This window comes from Chiloscyllium punctatum, chromosome 22, assembly GCF_047496795.1.
Source record: "Chiloscyllium punctatum isolate Juve2018m chromosome 22, sChiPun1.3, whole genome shotgun sequence".
NCBI lineage: Eukaryota > Metazoa > Chordata > Chondrichthyes > Orectolobiformes > Hemiscylliidae > Chiloscyllium > Chiloscyllium punctatum.
The window spans coordinates 46468426-46488386 of NC_092760.1; the positions used below are offsets into that span (position 1 = coordinate 46468426).

The window sequence follows — 19961 nt, forward strand, 5'->3', positions numbered from 1 at the left end:
AGTCTCCCACCACTGTCCTTGATCGGACCTACCCTCGTTCTCGTCATTCTCAGGTTTCTCACATATGCATAGAATGCCTTGGGGTTATCCTTGATCCTATCCGCCAGGGATTTTTCATGCCCTCTCTTAGCTCTCCTAATCCCTTTCTTCAGGTCCCTTCTGGCTATCCTGTATCCCTCCACTGCTCTGTCTGAACCTTGTTTCCTCAACCTTATGTAAGCCTCCTTCTTCCTCTTTACTAGACATTCAACCTCCCTCGTCAACCAAGGCTCCCTCACACGACCATTTCTTTCCTGCCTGATCGGTACATACATATCAAGGACACGTCGTATCTGCTCCTTGAAAAAGTCCCACATTTCCACCACATCCTTACCTAACAGCCTATGCTCCCAACGTATGCTCCTCAAATCCTGTCTTACAGCATCGTAATTTCCCTTCCCCCGATTGTAAAATCTACCTTGTTGTGCGCACCTATCTCTCTCCATGACCAAGGTGAAAGTCACAGAATTGTGGTCGCCATCACCAAAATGTTCACCCACCAACAAGCCCACCACTTGTCCCGGTTCGTTACCGAGTACCAAATCCAATATGGCCTCCCCTCTGGTTGGACAATCTACATACTGCGTTAGAAAAGCTTCCTGGACACACTGCACAAACACCGCCCCATCCAATCTACTTGATCGAAAGAGCTTCCAATCAATATTTGGGAAGTTGAAGTCGCCCATGACTACGACCCTGTGGCTTCTGCACCTTTCCAAAATCTGTTTCCCAATCTGTTTCTCCACATCTCTGCTGCTATTGGGGGGCCTATAATAAACACCCAACAAGGTGACTGCACCTTTCCTATTTCTGACTTCAGCCCATACTACCTCCAGAGGCAGATCCCCCTCAAACTTCCTTTCTGCAGCCGTTATACCATTTCTAATTAGCAATGCCACCCCCCCTCCTTTTTTACCACCCTCCCTAATCTTACTGAAACATCTGTAACCAGGAACCTCCAACAGCCATTCCTGTCCCTCATCTATCCATGTTTCCGTGATGGCCACAACATCGTAGTCCCAGGTGCCGATCCACGCCTTAAGTTCACCCACCTTATTTCTGATACTCCTTGCATTGAAGTATACGCACTTGAGCCCATCTCTGTGTCCGCAAGTATTCCCTGTCAGTGCTACCTTCTCCACAGCCTCCCTACAGTCTTGGACATCCTGACACACAGCTAGCTTACTTGCTGGACTACAAGTCCGGATCCCATCCCCCTGCCAAATTAGTTTAAACCCCCCCCCGAAGAGTGCTAGCAAACCTACCCCCCAGGATATTGGTGCCCTTCTGGTTCAGGTGCAACCCGTCCTGTTTATACAGGTCCCACCTTCCCCAGAATGCAGTCCAATTGTCCAAATATCTGAAGCCCTCCCTCCTACACCATCCTTGCAGCCACGTGTTCAACTGCACTCTCTCCCTATTCTTTGCCTCTCTGTCACGTGGCACCGGCAACAACCCAGAGATGACGACTCTGTCTGTCCTAGCTTTTAGCTTCCAGCCTAACTCCTTGAGCTCTTGAATGACCTCCCCACCCCTCTTCCTACCTATGTCGTTGGTGCCAATGTGTACCACGACTTCTGGCTGCACACCCTCCCCCTTAAGGATTCTGAAGACACGGTCCGAGACGTCTCGGACCCTAGCACCCGGGAGGCAACAAACCAGCCGAGAGTCTCGCTCATGTCCACAGAACCGCCTGTCCGTCCCTCTAACTAGAGAGTCCCCTATAACTAGCGCTCTCCTCTTCTCCCCCTTTCCCTTCTGAATCTCAGAGCCACAGACCCCTTCACTGCAGCTTACACCTGCAAGGCTGTCCCCCCCAACAGTTTCCAAAGCTGCATACTTATTTTTTAGGGTAACGACCACAGGGGAACCCTGCACTGCCTGTTTCTTCCCCTTCCCACCTCTAACTGTTACCCAGCTACCTCTGTTCTCTGGCGTAACTATGTCCCTGTAGCTTCTATCGATCACCCTCTCAGCCTCTTGATGTATTACAATTTACATCAGGGGGTGAGGAGGGACTGAACCAGGATTCCTCTTCCTGAATATCATCTGAGAGCTTCTTTGTTAGAACATGTGGGCATTGGCTGAGCAGAGAGAATCAGGCTTGGTTGCAATGCCCACCATAATGAAACAGGCTGGCATACTGCTCACTGTCTCAGCTGACTGATGCAGAATGGTCACTTGAGCAGGGTTTCCAGTACTTCTGAACTGAACAGCAAGAGACAGCACCAGTAGAAGAATGGGGAAACTTGCCAAAGAAGATCTGGTCTGCAGTGTTCCCAATGGTTATGCAGATGACATACAACCTCTTAACACTTGCTGCAGAGCTCAAGTGAACCAGCTGCGAACTTCTTCATACCAAGGCAAATGGATTACATTCATGTCAATGTTATTTTTCTTATAACAAATACCAGTGTAGTAACATTGCACTGAATTATTAAAATAGACGCCAAGGAATTCCTTTAATTGAAGTTGGCTTCCAAGCCACACTTGATTAAAAGTAAGGTAATAGTGTTGAAAGATGAGGGATGTTTAAGAATTAGAAAGCTGGAGAAATTCAGGCAACCTTGCATTTTATGCTGTGAGGCAACATGGATTCTCAGGGGTTTACATTATCTTGAACACTTACCATCTGGCTGCTGAGACATTTGCTGATCCCTACAATAATGGTTTCATTTGCCAGTGAAGCAATAATGTATGAGGCAGCTCCAGAAAGGCCAAAGCCACTTCCGTCGAATGTAATTATGTGTAGATTAGCGAGAATAGAACATCGACCTACAAAAATTAAATAGCTTATGCTGTTATTAAAATCTAGTTCCCAGTAAATTGAGCTTCAAAGGAGGATGATTGCTGTTTAGGGGGGGCTGTGGGGGGAGAAACAAGTCTGCGAAAGTACTTTCACATCATAGTCAAATCATATAATGATGTTTTTACAACGACTTAAATCGGTACAAGTATAATTACAAAATGTTAGCAAAACCTTTTTAAACTTCTACTTAATATCAATGATATACATTTTAAGCAGCATACGTAGGTCAAGAAAGATGGCAAATATTTAAAAAATGCAAAAACATGTAACACATACGCACAAATCTTCAAATCTAGACGACAGCAGCAGCCAATAACACAAACACTTTCTTCATTATTGAGTAACTGGTTAACCACTCTCTTGCATGGTATTATTTTAAAAAAGTCATTGTCATAAAGTAGCAATACTGCCATTCTTTATTTGTGGGGTATATTTTTACCCCGTTTTCAGGTGGCAATATGATGGCAGTGCAACAACAATATGGTTGCAGGACTTGCTGCCTCTGTTCTATTTCAGATTTATCTGCTGTTATTGATTAGAGCCAGGACATTGATGCTTTAATTGGGAATATGGACAGATTCTCAAACTTGTTGCTTTGGTTTCTCTTTGAGCCGATGTGTCATGCAGATATGGAAATGAACTAATATATGATTTCTGAAGAGGCTTATGAATTTTGAGAATCAGCTTCATGAAATGAGCATGCTGAGTGCAAGAAGCAGCAATTTGTGAACAAGATGGGAAGATGGTGATGTGCAAGAAACTGGGTCCGGTGTCAAAGCAGTTACCAGAAAATAGGTTATCACTTGTTACCAGGGTAAAATAAGAATTCTGTTTGTGGCTGTTCAGAAATACAGTTGGTTGTTGTTCTTTTATGATTGAAGCCACAGCATGTGCAGTGGAGGATGGGAATGTTTCCAATGCTGAGGCAGTAGGAATGATCTGTAGCATTGTATCATTTTAAGATAAAGAAAAAGCAATATATTGTTCTCACCTTTATGCTTGCAGAACTTCATTGCAGCACAACTAAATCTTAATGGCGTGGCAGGAGATAACACAATTCAAAAATGGGTTATAATAATTGTTAAGTTAAAAGACAGCTCCGAGCTAACAAGTTAGAGGTTCACTTTAAATGGGCATCAGGTCAATTCAACACTCTATCCTCTGAAACAGCAAGATATTAGTAGGTGGTGTAAAATTGTGGCCAGCCTTCCTATGACAAAATTAGACCCAACCATCAAAGTGGTGTGGGTGTCAGGGATCATCTGGTGGTTGTCCTTTGCAGTCTGCTCGCCTCATGAGAAACTAATAGACTGATGTGCCTTCTGTATCAGGGCAAATGTTTTGAGTCATTGCCTCTAACCAGATATGATGAGACACACTTGCATGAAATTGGGAAGTTCAAACTTGAGTATCAGCTTGGAATTTTGGAGATGTGCATCTCTTTTCACTTAGTTGTGTGAAAACTACCTCCTTTTCTAATTTTGTTATCTGTTAAGAATGGACATGAGGATATTTCTTGTTCGTGGAGCAGTGTTTAACACAAGTTTAAATGTCAATCGTCAATTTAATGTTGAGCAGGAGGCCCCTTTTTGACAGGTGTTCTGTACAAGACAATTATGACAGCCTCTGCATAGTTTCTGTTTATTTTACATCTTGCCAAGTAATTTGGTAGGTTTCCAGATAGACTTTCTATTTCAAAAGGCACCAAGCAGTTTAGAATTTAGGTTTTTATTACAATTCTGGATTTTTGTTGAGGTTATGGTACAGAAAATTAGCAGAAAAATGTGGTTGATCTTGCTTTTTTTTAAATTGCCTTCTCCTTAAAGTTCATAACACAAAAGGTACAAAAGGCAAACAGATGCTTTTCCATACTTAAGCTTAAGTGAACGCATTTTTGTGCACATTGTAATGATTGCTTCATGAATATTCATCAGGTGTAGTTGAGAAAGCTACATAAAAGTTTTTTTTTAATCTATATTACTGTAACATTATCAGTATTTCATGTTCTGTGAAACAGAAAATTGTGTGACCTGATTGTGGAAACCCAATTGCTGAGTTCTCCACTGGCTAAGTATCTTAAATGTAGATTATATCTGCCCTCTCAATAAGCAAGCCAATTAACTTAATTGCATAGAATAACCATATTAATCTTATAAAAGATGAATTTGCTTCTATTTTCCCTTTAGCTTCGTTGTTTACATTGCATGATGTAACACATCTTGGGATTGAAGAAATAGTAATGGCAAATGAGTCAAAACTTTGTTTTCTGTTTATCCAGCTCTTGGAGCCACGTAAATCATTATTGCCTTTACTATTCACATACATTAGCTTGTCTATTTTATATAAGTTACTATTCTTAAACATACTTAATTCAATTCCCTTTTTTTATGTATTAAAGCTTTATCGCTCGGACTACATTAATGTGCTGGACTCAGCTCAGCTCTGTATAATATTTTAAAAATTGCATTAACAAAAATACTCAAATTTCAGGAGTACATTTATACTGAAATAGTAACTATATTGAAACTAATGTATTTTAGTTAAACTTAAACAGTCTGCTTGCATTGTCATCTTTTTCTTTCTCCCATTATGACTATTTCTGTCTAATTTGGCATAACTTGTGAATTTTAACCCTTTTTAAATGTAACTTTGAAGTCCTTAAACTTATAGGTTTTCTTGAGCTTCATGGATTTCTCCATTTTGTAATTGGGGAAAGCAACCAAATAATTAACAAGGTAGATTCAAAGAACCTTTATTAAGGCAGTGAAGTGTTTCATTGTGGCTGAAGGAGTCAATCATGTCTGGCCAACCATAAAACTGTGGCAAAATGAAAGCTAATATCTAAGAGCTATTTTACACACAGCTCGGGCAATAACTGTCAAAAATATTCATGGTTTTTTTCTTGGAGAATTGTTGCAAGAGGACAATATTATCATGCAAAGCTAATCACAATAGCTAAAAATCACACAACACCAGATTTTAGTCCAACAGGTTTATTTGGAAGCACTAGCTTTTAGAGCACATCAGGCGATTATGAAGCAGGACCATAAGACCCAGAATTTATAGCAAAAGGTTACAGTGACATGAAAGTAAAATGATATATTTAACAAACCTCAATTGCTATATAAATAAATTAAAACAACCAATGTTTGTTAAATATATCATTTTACTTCCATGACTCTGTAATCTTTCATTATACATTCTGTGTCTATGGTTCTGCTTCACAACCGCCTGATGAAGGAGCAGTGCTCCGAAAGCTAGTATTTCCAAATAAACCTGTTGGACTCTAATCTGGTGTGGTGTGATTTTTAACTTCGTCCATCCCAGTCCAACATCGGTTCCTCCACATCTTAACCACAATAGTGAGATCAGCCACAATAAAGCTTAATTGAAGACAGATTATTTACAGATACACAAACACATCTATTATTTTTTAATTAATAGTTGTCAATAACTGAAAGCTCTAGCTGCCTCTGATTGCATTAAGATATTAGCACCTTTTAAATAATCATCAGATAATCACTGTTAAATATACAGGAATTCGACTGGGACAACACTACTATTATAGGGCAAGCCAAACAGAGAACAGCCAGGGAATTTCTAGAGGCATGGCACTCATCCACAGATTCTATCAACAAACACATCGACCTGGACCCAATATACTGGCCACTGCAGCGGACAGCTGGAAATGACAACCGGAAGCGGCAGAGACAAGCCACTATAAATGCCGGAGGAAACATCACAGAAGCGCTTCACAGGAGGCTCCCAAGCACTGAGGATGTCACCTAGACAGGGGACGAAACGTTTGCAACACAAATTCCCAGCTGGGCGAACAGAACCATAACAATGAGCGCCCGAGCTACAAATCTTCTCCCAAACTTTGATACAGGTAAGAGCAGATGCATTTACATTGCAGTCTGTCTTTATATCTTCCATCATTTCTGGTTTGCAATTAAAACACCTCTTTAGAAAATGTGTTTAAGCATGAATAGCAAACCAATGTGTATGATTTCACCAAAGCAAATTCTCTTCCTGATGTGAGGTAAATAAATTGCATAAGGTAAATACCATTAGCTTTTGTTGAAGGCAGCTTAAATTTCAAGTGTTAAATGAAAATGGGTTACTTCTGTACCTGTTTTGTTTTTGGAATTAATTTGTCAGCTCAATTGGCATTAAAATATCCATGTAAAATTTGAATTGTTTTTTTTGCATTTAAAATATGAGATTAAAGACGACTGTTCATCCTCTTCCCCTGAAGTTTAGGGTCACATAAATTACCTATTCTATACTTTGAATCAAAACATTAGAAACAAATTTAGCAAATAAAGTTTAACTACTGTTAAATACATTGACACAAGTTTATTCTGATCTGCACTGAAATATTCTGAAATATTTTAATGCAACAATGGCTGAATATATTGTTCAAAATACATATTACATAATATATGCTTCATTGACCACTATTACTGCCATTTGAAGACATAGGAGCAGAAATTAGGCCAATCGGCCCATCAGGTCTGTTCTTCCATTCAATCATGACTGATCATTTTCTCAACCCCATTCTCTACTTGATACTCAAGAACCTTTCCATCTCAGTCTTAAATATACTCAATGACCTGGTCTCCACAGCTTTCTGTGGCAGTGAATTCCATAGATTCACCACTCTCTGGCTGAAAAAGTTTCTAAAAGGTTCTAAAGGTCATCCCTTTACTCTAAAGCTGTGCCCTCAGGTCCTCGTCTCTCCTACCAATGGAAACAGCTTCCCAACATCTACTCTGTCCAGGCCATTCAGTATTCTGTGTGGTTAAATTAGATCCCCCCCCCCCCCCCCCCCATTCTTCTAAAGTCCAAGGAGTATAGATTAGATTACTTACAGTGTGGAAACAGGCCCTTCAGCCCAACAAGTCCACACCAACTCACCAAAGTGCAACCCACCCAGACCCATTCCCCTACATTTACCCCTTCACCTATCACTACAGGCAATTTAGCATGGCCAATTCACCTAACCTGCACATTCTTGGACTGTGGGAGGAAACCAGAGCACCCAGAGGAAACTCACGCAGACGTGGAGAGAATGTGCAAACTCCACACAGATGTCGCCTGAGCCGGGAATTGAACCCGGGTCTCTGGCGCTGTGAGGCAGCAGTTCTTACCACTGTGCCACTGTGACGCCCTACATATAGACCCAAAGTCCTCTAACATTCCTCATATGTTAAGTTTTTTATTCCTGGGACCATTCTCATGAGCCTTCTCTGAACAGACTCTGAACAGGGCCAGTGCATCCTTCCTGAGTTATGGGGCCCAAAACTGCACACAATACTCCAAATAACTCCACAATACACCGTAATATTAAAAAACTGTTGCAAAAATGCTAATATTAGCATTTATTCTTCAGCAAGAATTTACACTTCAGTTGCAAAGTATATCAGCTAATTTGAAATGTAACATTATTTTCAGGTAAATTTGTAAGGGCTTGAGTATAATAACTTCCAAGATTTTTCTGTTGCCCTATTAAGTTTTTTTTTCAAATTAGACTTGAGTATGTGGTCGTGACATGTATTTATAGGCAGGTGTAAATACTAAAGATTATGCACAGGAGGAACTGAAATCAGTAATGTAAGTAAATTTGAAGCTGTGAATTGGCAAGTCTGTCTTCTGTTGTCGATCTCACAATATTGACTTGGCTAAAATGTTACTGACTTTTTGAATAAAACTGCAGTGTTTCAGTATACTTCAATGATGCAATGTTGGATCACTAAATGTTATCCACTAAATTCACTTGATGAACTAAACTGGTGAGCATTATGTTCAGAAGAATGAGTGGGAATCTCATAGAAAGATATAACATTGTAACAGGTTTGGACAGGGTGAATGCAGGAGGGATGTTCCCAATACTGAACAGTCCAGAACTAAGGTCACAGTCTAAGGCTATGGGGTAGACCATTTAAGATTGGGACAAGGAGACATTTCTTCACTCAGAGCATGATGAGCCTGTGGAATTTCTCTGCCACAGAAAGTAATTAAGGCCAAAACATGGAGTGTTTTCAAGAAGGAGTTAGGTAAAGTCCTTCGGGCTAAATGGATCAAAGAATATGGGGATAATGCAGCAAAAGGGTACAGTTTAATGATCAGCTATGATCGCATGATGGAGCCGTTGAAGGTCCAAATGGCCTAGTCCTGCTTTTATTTTCTATGTTTCTATGATATATATAGCTTTACAACAACAAAATCAGTTTGAATAATTCTACATGAAATGTTAACCATTTTAAGATTAAAGCACAAGAATAAAGCCAAATCTCTTACATGGACATTCCCACTGCGGACAGCATTTGTCACCATTCACCTGCACAGCAAATCCAAGGAGCTCACAGCTGGGTGGAGTCACAATGTAGGGGCAGTCATGTGATCTATTGATTTGCATTATTTGCCCTTCCACACATATATTTTTGATGCACTCATCTAGATCCTGAGGAAATGGAATCTGTAAAGCATTTTAGAAGAGCAAGATTAATTTACATTGCAGTAAGACTAAAATTATGAGGGGATATTTATGGCTCCCTCCACAGGGAGCCACGTGTGCACAAGGTTAGCCCACCACTTTCCCACCAGCCCCAAACAATCCACCACAATACAATGAACAAGTAAGGCAACAGTCAGCGGGCCTTTTAGGCCAAGTGAGATCTTCAACTTCAATTAAGTAGCTTCATTCCACCTCCACTGGCAAATTACACTGGGTCCTGGAAAGGCAGATGAGAGTGAGCAGGCCACTTGTTTTCACCAAAGTTGATGAAACAACAGGCATGTCCTGTGCTCATCAGGCATACCAAACCCCACCATCCCCCCACTCCCACCCCACCATCTCCACTTTGTGCATCACTGTCTGGCTCCCAAAGTCTGCCCCATCCTCTCACCTTTTCCACCCACCCCCTGCTCAGGGTATCTGATCCCTCCAACCTCAACAAGAAGGCCTGACCTACCTATCCCCAGAATCCTATGTTGGCCTCCCTAAAGTGCCCAGTACACTCTTGCGAAATTCTGACTGGCCACCAACTCCTTGGCCACTTCCTCCCACTGGGTAGAAAACTGATGTTTTAGTTGTTATGGCAACCAAGAGCATAATGTCACTGTGGAGTAGCCTTTTGCAAAGCCAATTGGTTTGTAACTGACTTCTTTTAGAGGGAAAACAACCCACACTAACTTCTCTCATCATTTTATCATCTACTATACCAGTGTACAACAATGGTGAACAGCAACATGAACACAATTTGAATAAAAATATGGCAGTTGTTTACATCAAAGCAACAAACTTCATGTGACATAGAAGTTCTATGCCACTTATCAGCTCAAGCTTAGATGTTGATCAGGTTATGCTACATATGGGACTGGGCTGGTTCAGTATCTGAAGAGTTTCAATTGTGCTTAACATTGTGTAATCTTCAGCAAACTGCTCCACTTTTGACCGTATGATGGTGGGAAGGTCATAAAGTATATATGTTTTATTTTGTAAAATATTTCAGAGTGTTTCACAGATGCAATGTCAGACAAAATTTGACACCCAGCAGATGCAAGGGTTTTGGGGGTGACTTAAAGAAGGAAAGAGACTCAGAGAATAAGATGGGGAATTACAGAGCTTAAGGCCCAGTCGGTCAAAGGCACAGAGACAAAAGGTAGACATATGAAAATAGGAAATTATGTAAGGCCAGAATAGGCAAAACACAGAATGCCTCCAGCATTGTGAAGCTGAAGTCTTGAAATTGGAATGGGGATGAGGCTAATGGTGGTGCTGGTGGAAGGAGGAGAAAGTGGAGAGGCCATGGTGAAATTTGAACACAAGGGTTTAAATTTTTTACATCTAGGTGTTGATAAACTGGGAACCAATAAAGATCATAGAGCAATGGTGAGAATTGGGATTCCGGCAGCAGCATTTACAGAGGGTGGATGGACTCTGGGGTCACCTTTATAGAACATGGTGAAGTGGAAGACCCCAAAAATTTAGGACTGTTATGTCTGAAGGTGACAGTGGTATAGAAATGGGTTTTGATAGTAGATAGGTTATGTCAGGCATGGAGGGAGCATTATTATGGAGGTTAAAGTACACAGTCTTTATAATCAAGATGATACAGTGTCCTCACACTTGTTGGAGATAAGAATAGCAGGATGGGGGGAAAGGATCAAAAGTGCAGAAATGAAACCAGGGATTATCTCTGCAAACCAGGAAACCTGTGATAAGCAAAATCTGCAATTAGTGAAGAGCCTGTTTTGTTTTGTCTACAGATCACACGCACCGAACGTATCCTTGTATTCAACTAAGTAATTACTGATAATTAATATTCTTTGTTCTTTTACTTACCACACATTGACTAGTTGGTGGGATGGTCAAAGCTGTTGTGTAAGCACTTGTTGAGAACATTGTTGAACCTACTGTCGACGCTGATGTATGAGGAACAATAATTGGAGACAAAGTGGCATTAGTATGTAATGTATACAAAATTGATTCTGAGGTAGTAGTAATTGTACGTTGGGTTGTTGAAGGAACGGCTTTGACTGAGGTTTCTTTCTTTTCAGTGGTAACAGTTCTATTCAAATAGGCAGATACAGGTGTTGTGCTACCTGTAAGCTGCTGAGGTGATACTGTCTTTCCTGTGATATTTGTGGTTCCAACAGAAGTTGCTGTTGGAGTAAAAACCTCTGATGTCTTACTAACTCCTTCTGATGTTGTAACAACTAATCCTGTAATGGATGTTTCATTTGCTGTAGCCGTTGATGTTTTTGTTGTTAATGGTGCTTTAGACGGAAGAACAGTGGGTCTGGTTACACCTACTTCCACTGTTCCAGATGTTTTTTTTTCAGTGAAACTGCGTATAGAGGTAGCTGTAGTTGAAGTTGCTGAAAGTAGTGTAGCAGATGTAGTTACATTTTTTACATGTGAAATGGTTGTTATTTTGGATGTGAGCTCGGAAACAGTTTTTGCTTGGGGGGTTTCTGAGGTTGTATTTGTTACAAACAATGTCGGTAACATTGTAGTTGTCCCAAGTTGAGTTCTTGTAGATGCAGTGGTTGTTTTAGATGTTGAAATAGAAATGGGAGATACTCTGATAGATGTTGGAGCTATTGTAGTTGGAGATGTAGTTAATTGAACAGATGAAGTATCCACTGGAGCTGTGCTTTGATCAACTGGGAAAGTACTGAAAGTAGATTTGTGTGTAGTAATTGGTTGTAGGGAAGTTAATTTACTTGTTATATGTGTTTCTGCTGTTGAACTGGAGGTCATTACTGTGCTCTGTGGAGTTGTTACAGGTTTGAATATTTTGACAGTTGAACTAGTTTCTGGTCCTTTTGTAGATAATGATTGATATGAATCAACAGAAAATGATGTACTTGTTTTAGTTGTAATTGGATATATTACAGATGTTGATGCTTTGGCAGGTGTTTCTGAGTACAATATGGTAGATGATGTTGAAGAAACCTTAGCAGTAGATGTTGGGGTAGTTTGTTTGGAGGTTGTAAATAAAGTACTTAAAGGTGGAGAGGTCATGGATTGAACTGTTGTTGATGGTGTTCTTGAGCTCAGTGAATATGTTGTGGGCCTTTCTGTTGAAAGATGCTCTGTGGTAGTTCTTGTGGTTGTTTCATTTCTTTCTGTTATTGGAACTAATGTTGGAGAAGACATTGTTGTAGATTTTTCAGATGCTGGGTGCACCATTGCTTCTGTTGATGCTGATGTTCTAAGGACTCCTGCAGTTGATGATTTGCTTTTTTCAGTTGTCAAGGACAATGTTCCAGCAGAAAAGGAAGTCAAGCGTGGGTAACTAGAACTCGTGGTTTTTGTTATTAATTTGGTGAAGAGAGGAAGCATAGTGGATTGCAGTTCTTTTGAAGTAGAATATGCCATGGTCACTTTTGAAGGTGGAAGTAGAGATGTTTTCTGTGTCATTGGCTTTGTTTCTACTGACGGAGATGCTACAGTTGTGGAAGAGGAAGTCTTCCTTGGTAGTTGTTCTGTTTGAGCAGAAATTGTCTTAATTGTAGTTATCCATTTTGTTCTAGTTTCAGATGCTGTTGATGATAATAGTCCTGTAGTAGTCGTTGAAGTTGTTGTTATATTTTTGGTCGGCTTTGGTTCAACTGATGTGGACAAGGAATGTAATTCTGCTGGTAATTCAGTTGTGGTTTCTTCTAATGTTGATCTTTCAGGCAAAGCTATTATTGAGGTGGTTATTCCTTTTGTTGAAGAAACTGGGAGTGCAGAAGTGGGTGATGTTGTACTTTTAGTGAAATTAGACACTAATGTTTGTTTGGTGGCAGGTGATGTTACTGATGTTGTCTTTTGTACAAAGGTTGTTGTTTCTGTTAGTAATGGAATTGGAGAAGAAATTGTACTTGTCCCTATTGGAACTTTGGACAGCTGGGTCCCTATAGGGATTTCTATTGTTGGAATGGAAGCAGTAGTCTTTGAACTCTTTGTTGCCACCAGTGAACCTGTGTACTGGCTTAAGGTAGGTGTTGTCAATGTTTGGACTGAAGCATTAAAGGCTGCAGAAGTGGATATTCCAGGTGATGCCAGTGCACTTGTGGATTTAGGAGGCTGAATATAAACTGCCAGTCTAATGCCTAAGAAAAAAAGAGTAAGTATATTATTAGGCTCTTGACCACTACAATTTTAACATAGTTTCAGTAATGTGAAGTTAAATACATTTAGTGTACATAGGTTTGGGCTTTGCACTAATTCTCTACTACTCAACCAATTGGCTCTTGCTGTTAAAATTTCTAATTGCAATTTGATTCTTTTGTTTTCTAGCGTGGATGAAGTTTTATTCTGTTGTAATCTAATTGGGTATTAGGATGCATGATTGAATTTTAAAAGTGCAAGTTGTAACACAGTCTTTTTGTGAACAAAATTAAGACTATGAAAATTAATTTAACTTGGGGATTTGACAGTGGGCAGGAAACATCCATCCTGTGCATGAGGCCAGATTTTCAAATAAGCCCCAGGGAGGATTGTGAGCAACATGGGGAACCCATTGGCCTCATCCCCATTTAACTCCCCCTCATTGTATTGTACTTTCTGGTAGAACTATTAATTTATAATTAAGTTTTACTTTGTATACAATACGTACAAAATATAAACCATTAAATAAATGACCAAAAATATATAAATAAAAATGTTTGTTTTCACCGCAGTATAAGATAAAACTAGAAACCTATACCCCATTGTTTTCCTAACATAATCCAACTGGTCAAAATAGTCATTTGAGAAGCTTTATTGAAAAATGAGTAAAAATTATTTCCATTGACTAAATTACAAATGTTAAACTTTCTTCTACATATGCAATATACTGGATGAAAAATGGACTATTTCTTATAATAGGTAAAGAAAATATTACAATATTGCCTGTGTGTGGTGTATTACATAGAAACATAGAAGATAGGAGCAAAATTAACTCATTTGACCCCTTGTGCCTTCTCTGCCATTCAATATGATCATGGCTGATCATCAAGCCCAATATCTTAATCCCATCTCTCACGCCCACCTATCTTAATCAATTAGCCACAGGAGCTATATCTACCTCCCCTTTAAAGTACAATGTTTTGGCCTCAACCACTTCCTGTGACAGTGGAGTCCATAGGCTCACCCCTCTCTGACAGGAGGAATATTTCCTCGTCTCAGTACTAAGAGGTTTACCCATAATCCTTAAATGGTGAGCCTGGATCTGGACTCCCCCACCATCAGGAACATCCTTCTTGCATCTAACCTAGCTAATCCTGTTAGAATTTTATAGGTTTCTCTGAGACCCCACCCACCCCTTTCACAGAGAGAGTATTTAGTATGTGGAATGAACTGCCAAAGAATGTGATGAATATAGCTACAGTTACAGCATTTAAAAGACATTTGAATAAGTACATGAATTAGAAAGGTTTGGATGGATACGGGCCAAATGCAGAGAGGTGGGACAAATTTAGGAACATGGTCAGCTTGGATTAGTTGAACTGAAGCATCTGCTTCCATGTTGTATGACTCTACAATATAATCCTAACTGACTCAATCTCTCTTTATGCATCAGCCCAGCCATCCCAGGAATCAAATTGGTAAATGTTCACTGCATTTCCTCTATAGCAAGAGCATCCTTCATCTGATAAGGAGATCAAAACTGCACACAACCTTTCAGTTGTGGCCTCACCAATGGCCTGTATAATTACAGCAAGACATCCTTGTTCATGTACTCAATCCTCTCGCTATGAAGATCAATATTAACTTTGCCTTCATTATTGTTGCTGCACCATACATTTACTTCCATAAGAACACTCAGGAATGGACTTTGCACAGAAAAATTTGTCCAGTGTCCTATTGGGCTCAGATTCGAGATCCAGCATTCATTTATGCTAACAAATTCATTCTCAAATACTACTCATTGTACTTAGAACTCAACACGTTTTCAGCAGATAAATTAGGCAGATATTTTAAGCTTTGATTAAAGTACAGTTGAAATGTGCATAGTGTTAGAACAAGTTCAAAAATTATGTAAATTCTCTTCAGTGAACTCCAATTGGGTGTATATTTGTAAACCTAGATTCAGGAGTTTATGTATCTTGTTCAGTGACCACTAATCACAAGACAGTCTAGATAAGGGATGCCTACAAACTTTTTATTTTTGAGAGAAATACAAAGCCTAGCCCATTTTGCCTTTACATGTACACTTCCTAATACCTGCTAATTGATACTGATCAGATCAGAGTATAAGACAAATTCATTTATGCAACCCTAAAAGCCCCAATGTTAGCTGTAGCACATCCTGCTGAAACAAATTGGCATCGTCTGTTTAAACAGAAATCAGGAATTAACCCTCAAACTTTATAGTTGCATATAGCCTTGTATCTTAGAAAAAGGTTCACTCCTTGTTTTCTATTTCACATTACGGTATCCAAACATACAATTAACTTGATTCTTTTATAAGCATGTTGTTCATTAAATAGCACTGTTGAATATGTTCATTAATACACAGCAATATCTATGGGTATCATTCACGTGCATTTAATGTTGTATCTGTGTGCTTGTACTTTGTTTCAAGCACTCAGTGTCAACATTAAGTACTTGAATCTCAAAAGCAGATTGTTTGAGAGTGGATTAAATCTGTCTCACTATTAAATCCCAAAGCAACATACCTCAGCTCCACTTCACATGTATCATATATTTACATATTTTTGATTTAAAGAGTAAGAGAGTTCTATTTTGTGCACCTAAACATTTTCTTTCGAAAGCAGAATAAGTTTGCCCACTTCTCATCGGACCATTATATCTTCAATCAGGTGTCTTTCATTTGATCTTTTCAATCAAGACTTGATTTCACTCCAAGGTACAGGCTAACTTATAAACATATATATATAAATGGAAAAACAGGACGGAAAGACTTGTGGGAAGGATAACAAATTCAACTCTAGATTTCTGCAGGAGTATGCCTGAAAATGTAAACTTATCTGCTCTCACTGACTGACCATCTTGTATAATTCCACTGTTCTCTTATAGTTTGTTTTATATTCCCAATATCTACATTACTTTGTATTTTGTCCAGGAATGTTTGGCACATTTTAACTTCAGTTATGTGCAGGAAAACAAAGATAAAATAGCCACTTACAATCCTCTGGATATACACATCTCTGTGTATCTTCATCAAACACCATATTGAGTGGACAGTGAGGTACACAGCCTTCCACACTTAAGAAAACAAAATTGGATTATTCCAGTACTCCTTAAGGAACACATTTTAGCTAAGTATTTACAGTATAGTGAAATCCAAATTATTTAGAAATATTGAGGACAGCAGTGGTCCTGAAACAGACACCTAAGAGAGACCATTTTCTTTATGCTTATAGTCCAAAACATTCAGGAATCACTACTATGTTCTGTCCTTTAACCAACATTTTATCAAAAATTGTAGTCTTTAGATGGCTGTACAGATCATTCATAATGTGGCATGATCCTTTTGAAATTTAGATTCAAGTTCGACCTTTTAAGTATGTCTGAAAATCTGACTTACCTTGCTCATTGCGACAGAACATCTTCAAATAATCATCAGTAGGGACCCCAAAATCTGTTTCATTTTTGATGTAAGTTATTTTCTTTCCCTAACCTCTACCATGTAGTAGGGACAGCAGATACAAGGGAACACCATTACCATGTTCCCCTTGAAGTCACACTCCATTCTGACCTGGAACTACATTGTCATCTTTTAGTTACTGGGTCAAAATCCTGAATTCCCTCTTTAACAGCACTGTGGTTGTATCTAAATCACCTAGGCTACAGCAGTTAAGCTTATCATTACATTCTTACAGGCAATTAGGGATGGCAATAAATTACTGCCTTGCCAGCAATGCTCCCATCTTATGAACAATGTATACATTAAAAAAAACTTTGCTCTATCCTCCAATGAAATGAACAAACCTGTTGCTTCCTGTACATTCCCTAATCCTAATTAGGGTTAAAAGAGAAAGTGGCAACACCAATACAAAATTGTCTGAGTGTCAGGAAACAGGGAGTACTGGTTCAGGAATGTTTCTGAGATTAGATGAAGGTTATTGGACTTTCCCAACAGTTGCTCTTGGATCCCTTTTCTAACAAATAATAATGACCTAAAGACAGGAATCATTTTCAAAATCTGTAGAAAATACAAACTTTGGAAGTAATACAAACTGTGGGAAGGACAGTGTGGAACATCTAAAGGACACAAATAGGTTGGTGGAATGAATGGAGTAGTGGTAGATGAAATTTCATACAGAGAAGTGTGATGTGATTCATTTTGGAAGCTTACAGGTAGACAATATACTTCAAAGGGTGTAAATGCAAAGGGAGTGCAAGGACAGACAGCCCCAGGTACAAATATGCACAAACCATTGAAGGTGGCAGGGTAGCTTAAGAGAGAGAGCACGGTTAATAAAGCATACAGCATCCTTGGCTCATTTAATATGAGCATAGAACACGAATGAAAAAGGGATTTTTGATCTTGTACAATGTGCTGGTTTGGCCTCAACTATCATACATTGTTTATTTGGAAAGCCGGCACAATTTCGATGTGAATAACCTTTATCTGTTATATTGCAATTCTTATGATTTCCTAATCTTTTCATCATACAGTTGGACATGCTAGGTTTAGTTGAACTAAATCCAGTGGTGTCCATTTTGTTTAAAAACAGAAAATACTCCCATTAATGTAGAAAATCCCATTATAAATTATGCAGGAATTTGAAGTTCAAATTATGACAAACTAATGTTTCACTGCCATTGTAGTTTAACTCTTCATGGGATAATTGAGTTTTTGGTGTAGAACAACATGCCAGAATCTCAAGTACAACATCACTCATACCCAGGACAGTGTAGAACAATTTAAAGATAGCATTATAAACAAAGTACATTTTAAAAGCATTTGTGCAGCATCAAAATTATTTCAATCCTATGTGGCCCAGGATTAAGAAAAAGAAATACCATGGTCCAGCTGCAACATTCATCACTTCTAAATTAATTTCCTGAACTGTGGATGTTTAAATTCTAATCTTTTGAACATCCCTGATTTTATCTGCTTGCTGTTCCTTCAGCTACTTGGGCACTCTGGAAACTTAGATAGGGTTTGAAATTTGGTGCATTGCACCGAACTGTAACATTACAAGGAGTCACTGCTAACAGGAGAGGAGAAATTAAATACAGGTTTGTTAAGGGACATCTGAATCATCTCTCCTAATGATTTGTATAAAACTACTTGGATTCCTCTACTTAGGTGATGAAGATAAGTATTTATCCTCCACATTCAAAAAAATGTTTATATATGGTTATTTTTATAAATCTAAGTCAGCTCCTGAAAACCAACTGGGCCATGTTGAAAAACATGTGTCAATATTTTGTCTCTAGAGCAGTGACAATTGTAGTCCTACTTAGGAAGATACTGAGTGCTGTGTGGCTTTATTTAATAATATGTCTTATTTTCTTATATAAGTATGTACTTTTTCAGATATCTGAAAGTGGGGCTTAAGAATGTGCAGCTGGCTAATCTACTGGCTTTAGGCACTGAGCTTTATCTCTACAAATTTAGAAACCAGTCCTGCAAGAAGGTATTGAATGTGGCTTTCTCGGGCAATACAAGAATTCACTTATGTATAAATATTACCTTTGAAGTTGTTGGAAGTATTAATAAATTACAACTGTGTGAAAGTATGCATAATTTGCGATTATATAACTGCTTAAGTCTAAAAGAAATTGAGGAAAAAATTGCATGTTCACTCCCTGATATACAGATGCTCATTCAACCAGATCAGCAATGAAACCTGCACACCTCATCTAACCTCTGCAAAACTGAGGTGAAATAACCAAAGTTAACACAACTAATCAACATCCAGTAATACATGACGGGGAGTACAGTTATTGTATTTGGATATTGGGTTAGGACAGAAAGGGTTTATTTGTGCTTCTCTTCATGGTCAAATATACAGCCAATACTGACTGTGTAAGCTCACATTCAGAATATGTAAATGTATAGTCAGCAATTTAATTGGCCTGGAAGCTCCAGACACTTAATAACTGTTTGTTCAAGTCAACATTTCTTTGGAAGATGTAGAGAAAAATAGTGGGGGAGAAATTCTATTATGACTATAATCCTAAAAATTAAAAACTGTATGAATTCAAAAATATTTTAGTGTACATTGTCTCTATTCATTCCAACTTATTGAATAAAAGTTGGTAATATTTGTTGCAGATGTATAACAGGAGACATGTTGGTGATATCAAAAAACTGTCATGGTCATTCATTGTCTAAAGCTGACATTATTCAGAGAGAGCCCAAAATAGCTGAAGAAATAGCGAGATGAGAATGAAATGTTGTGAATGTGCACAGATGGATGTGGCTCTTGGATCTGACAGTCCTAAGGAATAAGCTGATTCTTAAATTCTTAGACACGGCACATGCATACATGACATGCCTGAGGATTTGTATTTCAATTTTTTTTTAAATTGAAGAATGGACCTCACATAGAGATTAATGTTGATGGATTCTTCTAAAAAAATTCATAAATATTATTTTGTGTTTATTGAACAATATCATGGTGGGATAAATATTATAGAAGAATACAGGAA

General features: G+C 38.8%; 1 protein-coding gene across 1 annotated transcript in view; it reads right to left on the reverse strand.

The window, feature by feature from the left end:
• Positions 1 to 19961, reverse strand: part of otog (otogelin) — a 214952-nt gene that overhangs the window by 46190 nt on the left and 148801 nt on the right. Inside the window, exons 33-36 of the mRNA XM_072592880.1 lie at positions 16480 to 16559; positions 11199 to 13459; positions 9152 to 9329; positions 2669 to 2814 (exon numbers count right to left, since the gene is read on the reverse strand). Coding sequence (XP_072448981.1) covers positions 2669 to 2814; positions 9152 to 9329; positions 11199 to 13459; positions 16480 to 16559 — 2665 coding nt within the window. The remainder of the gene's footprint in view (positions 1 to 2668; positions 2815 to 9151; positions 9330 to 11198; positions 13460 to 16479; positions 16560 to 19961) is intronic.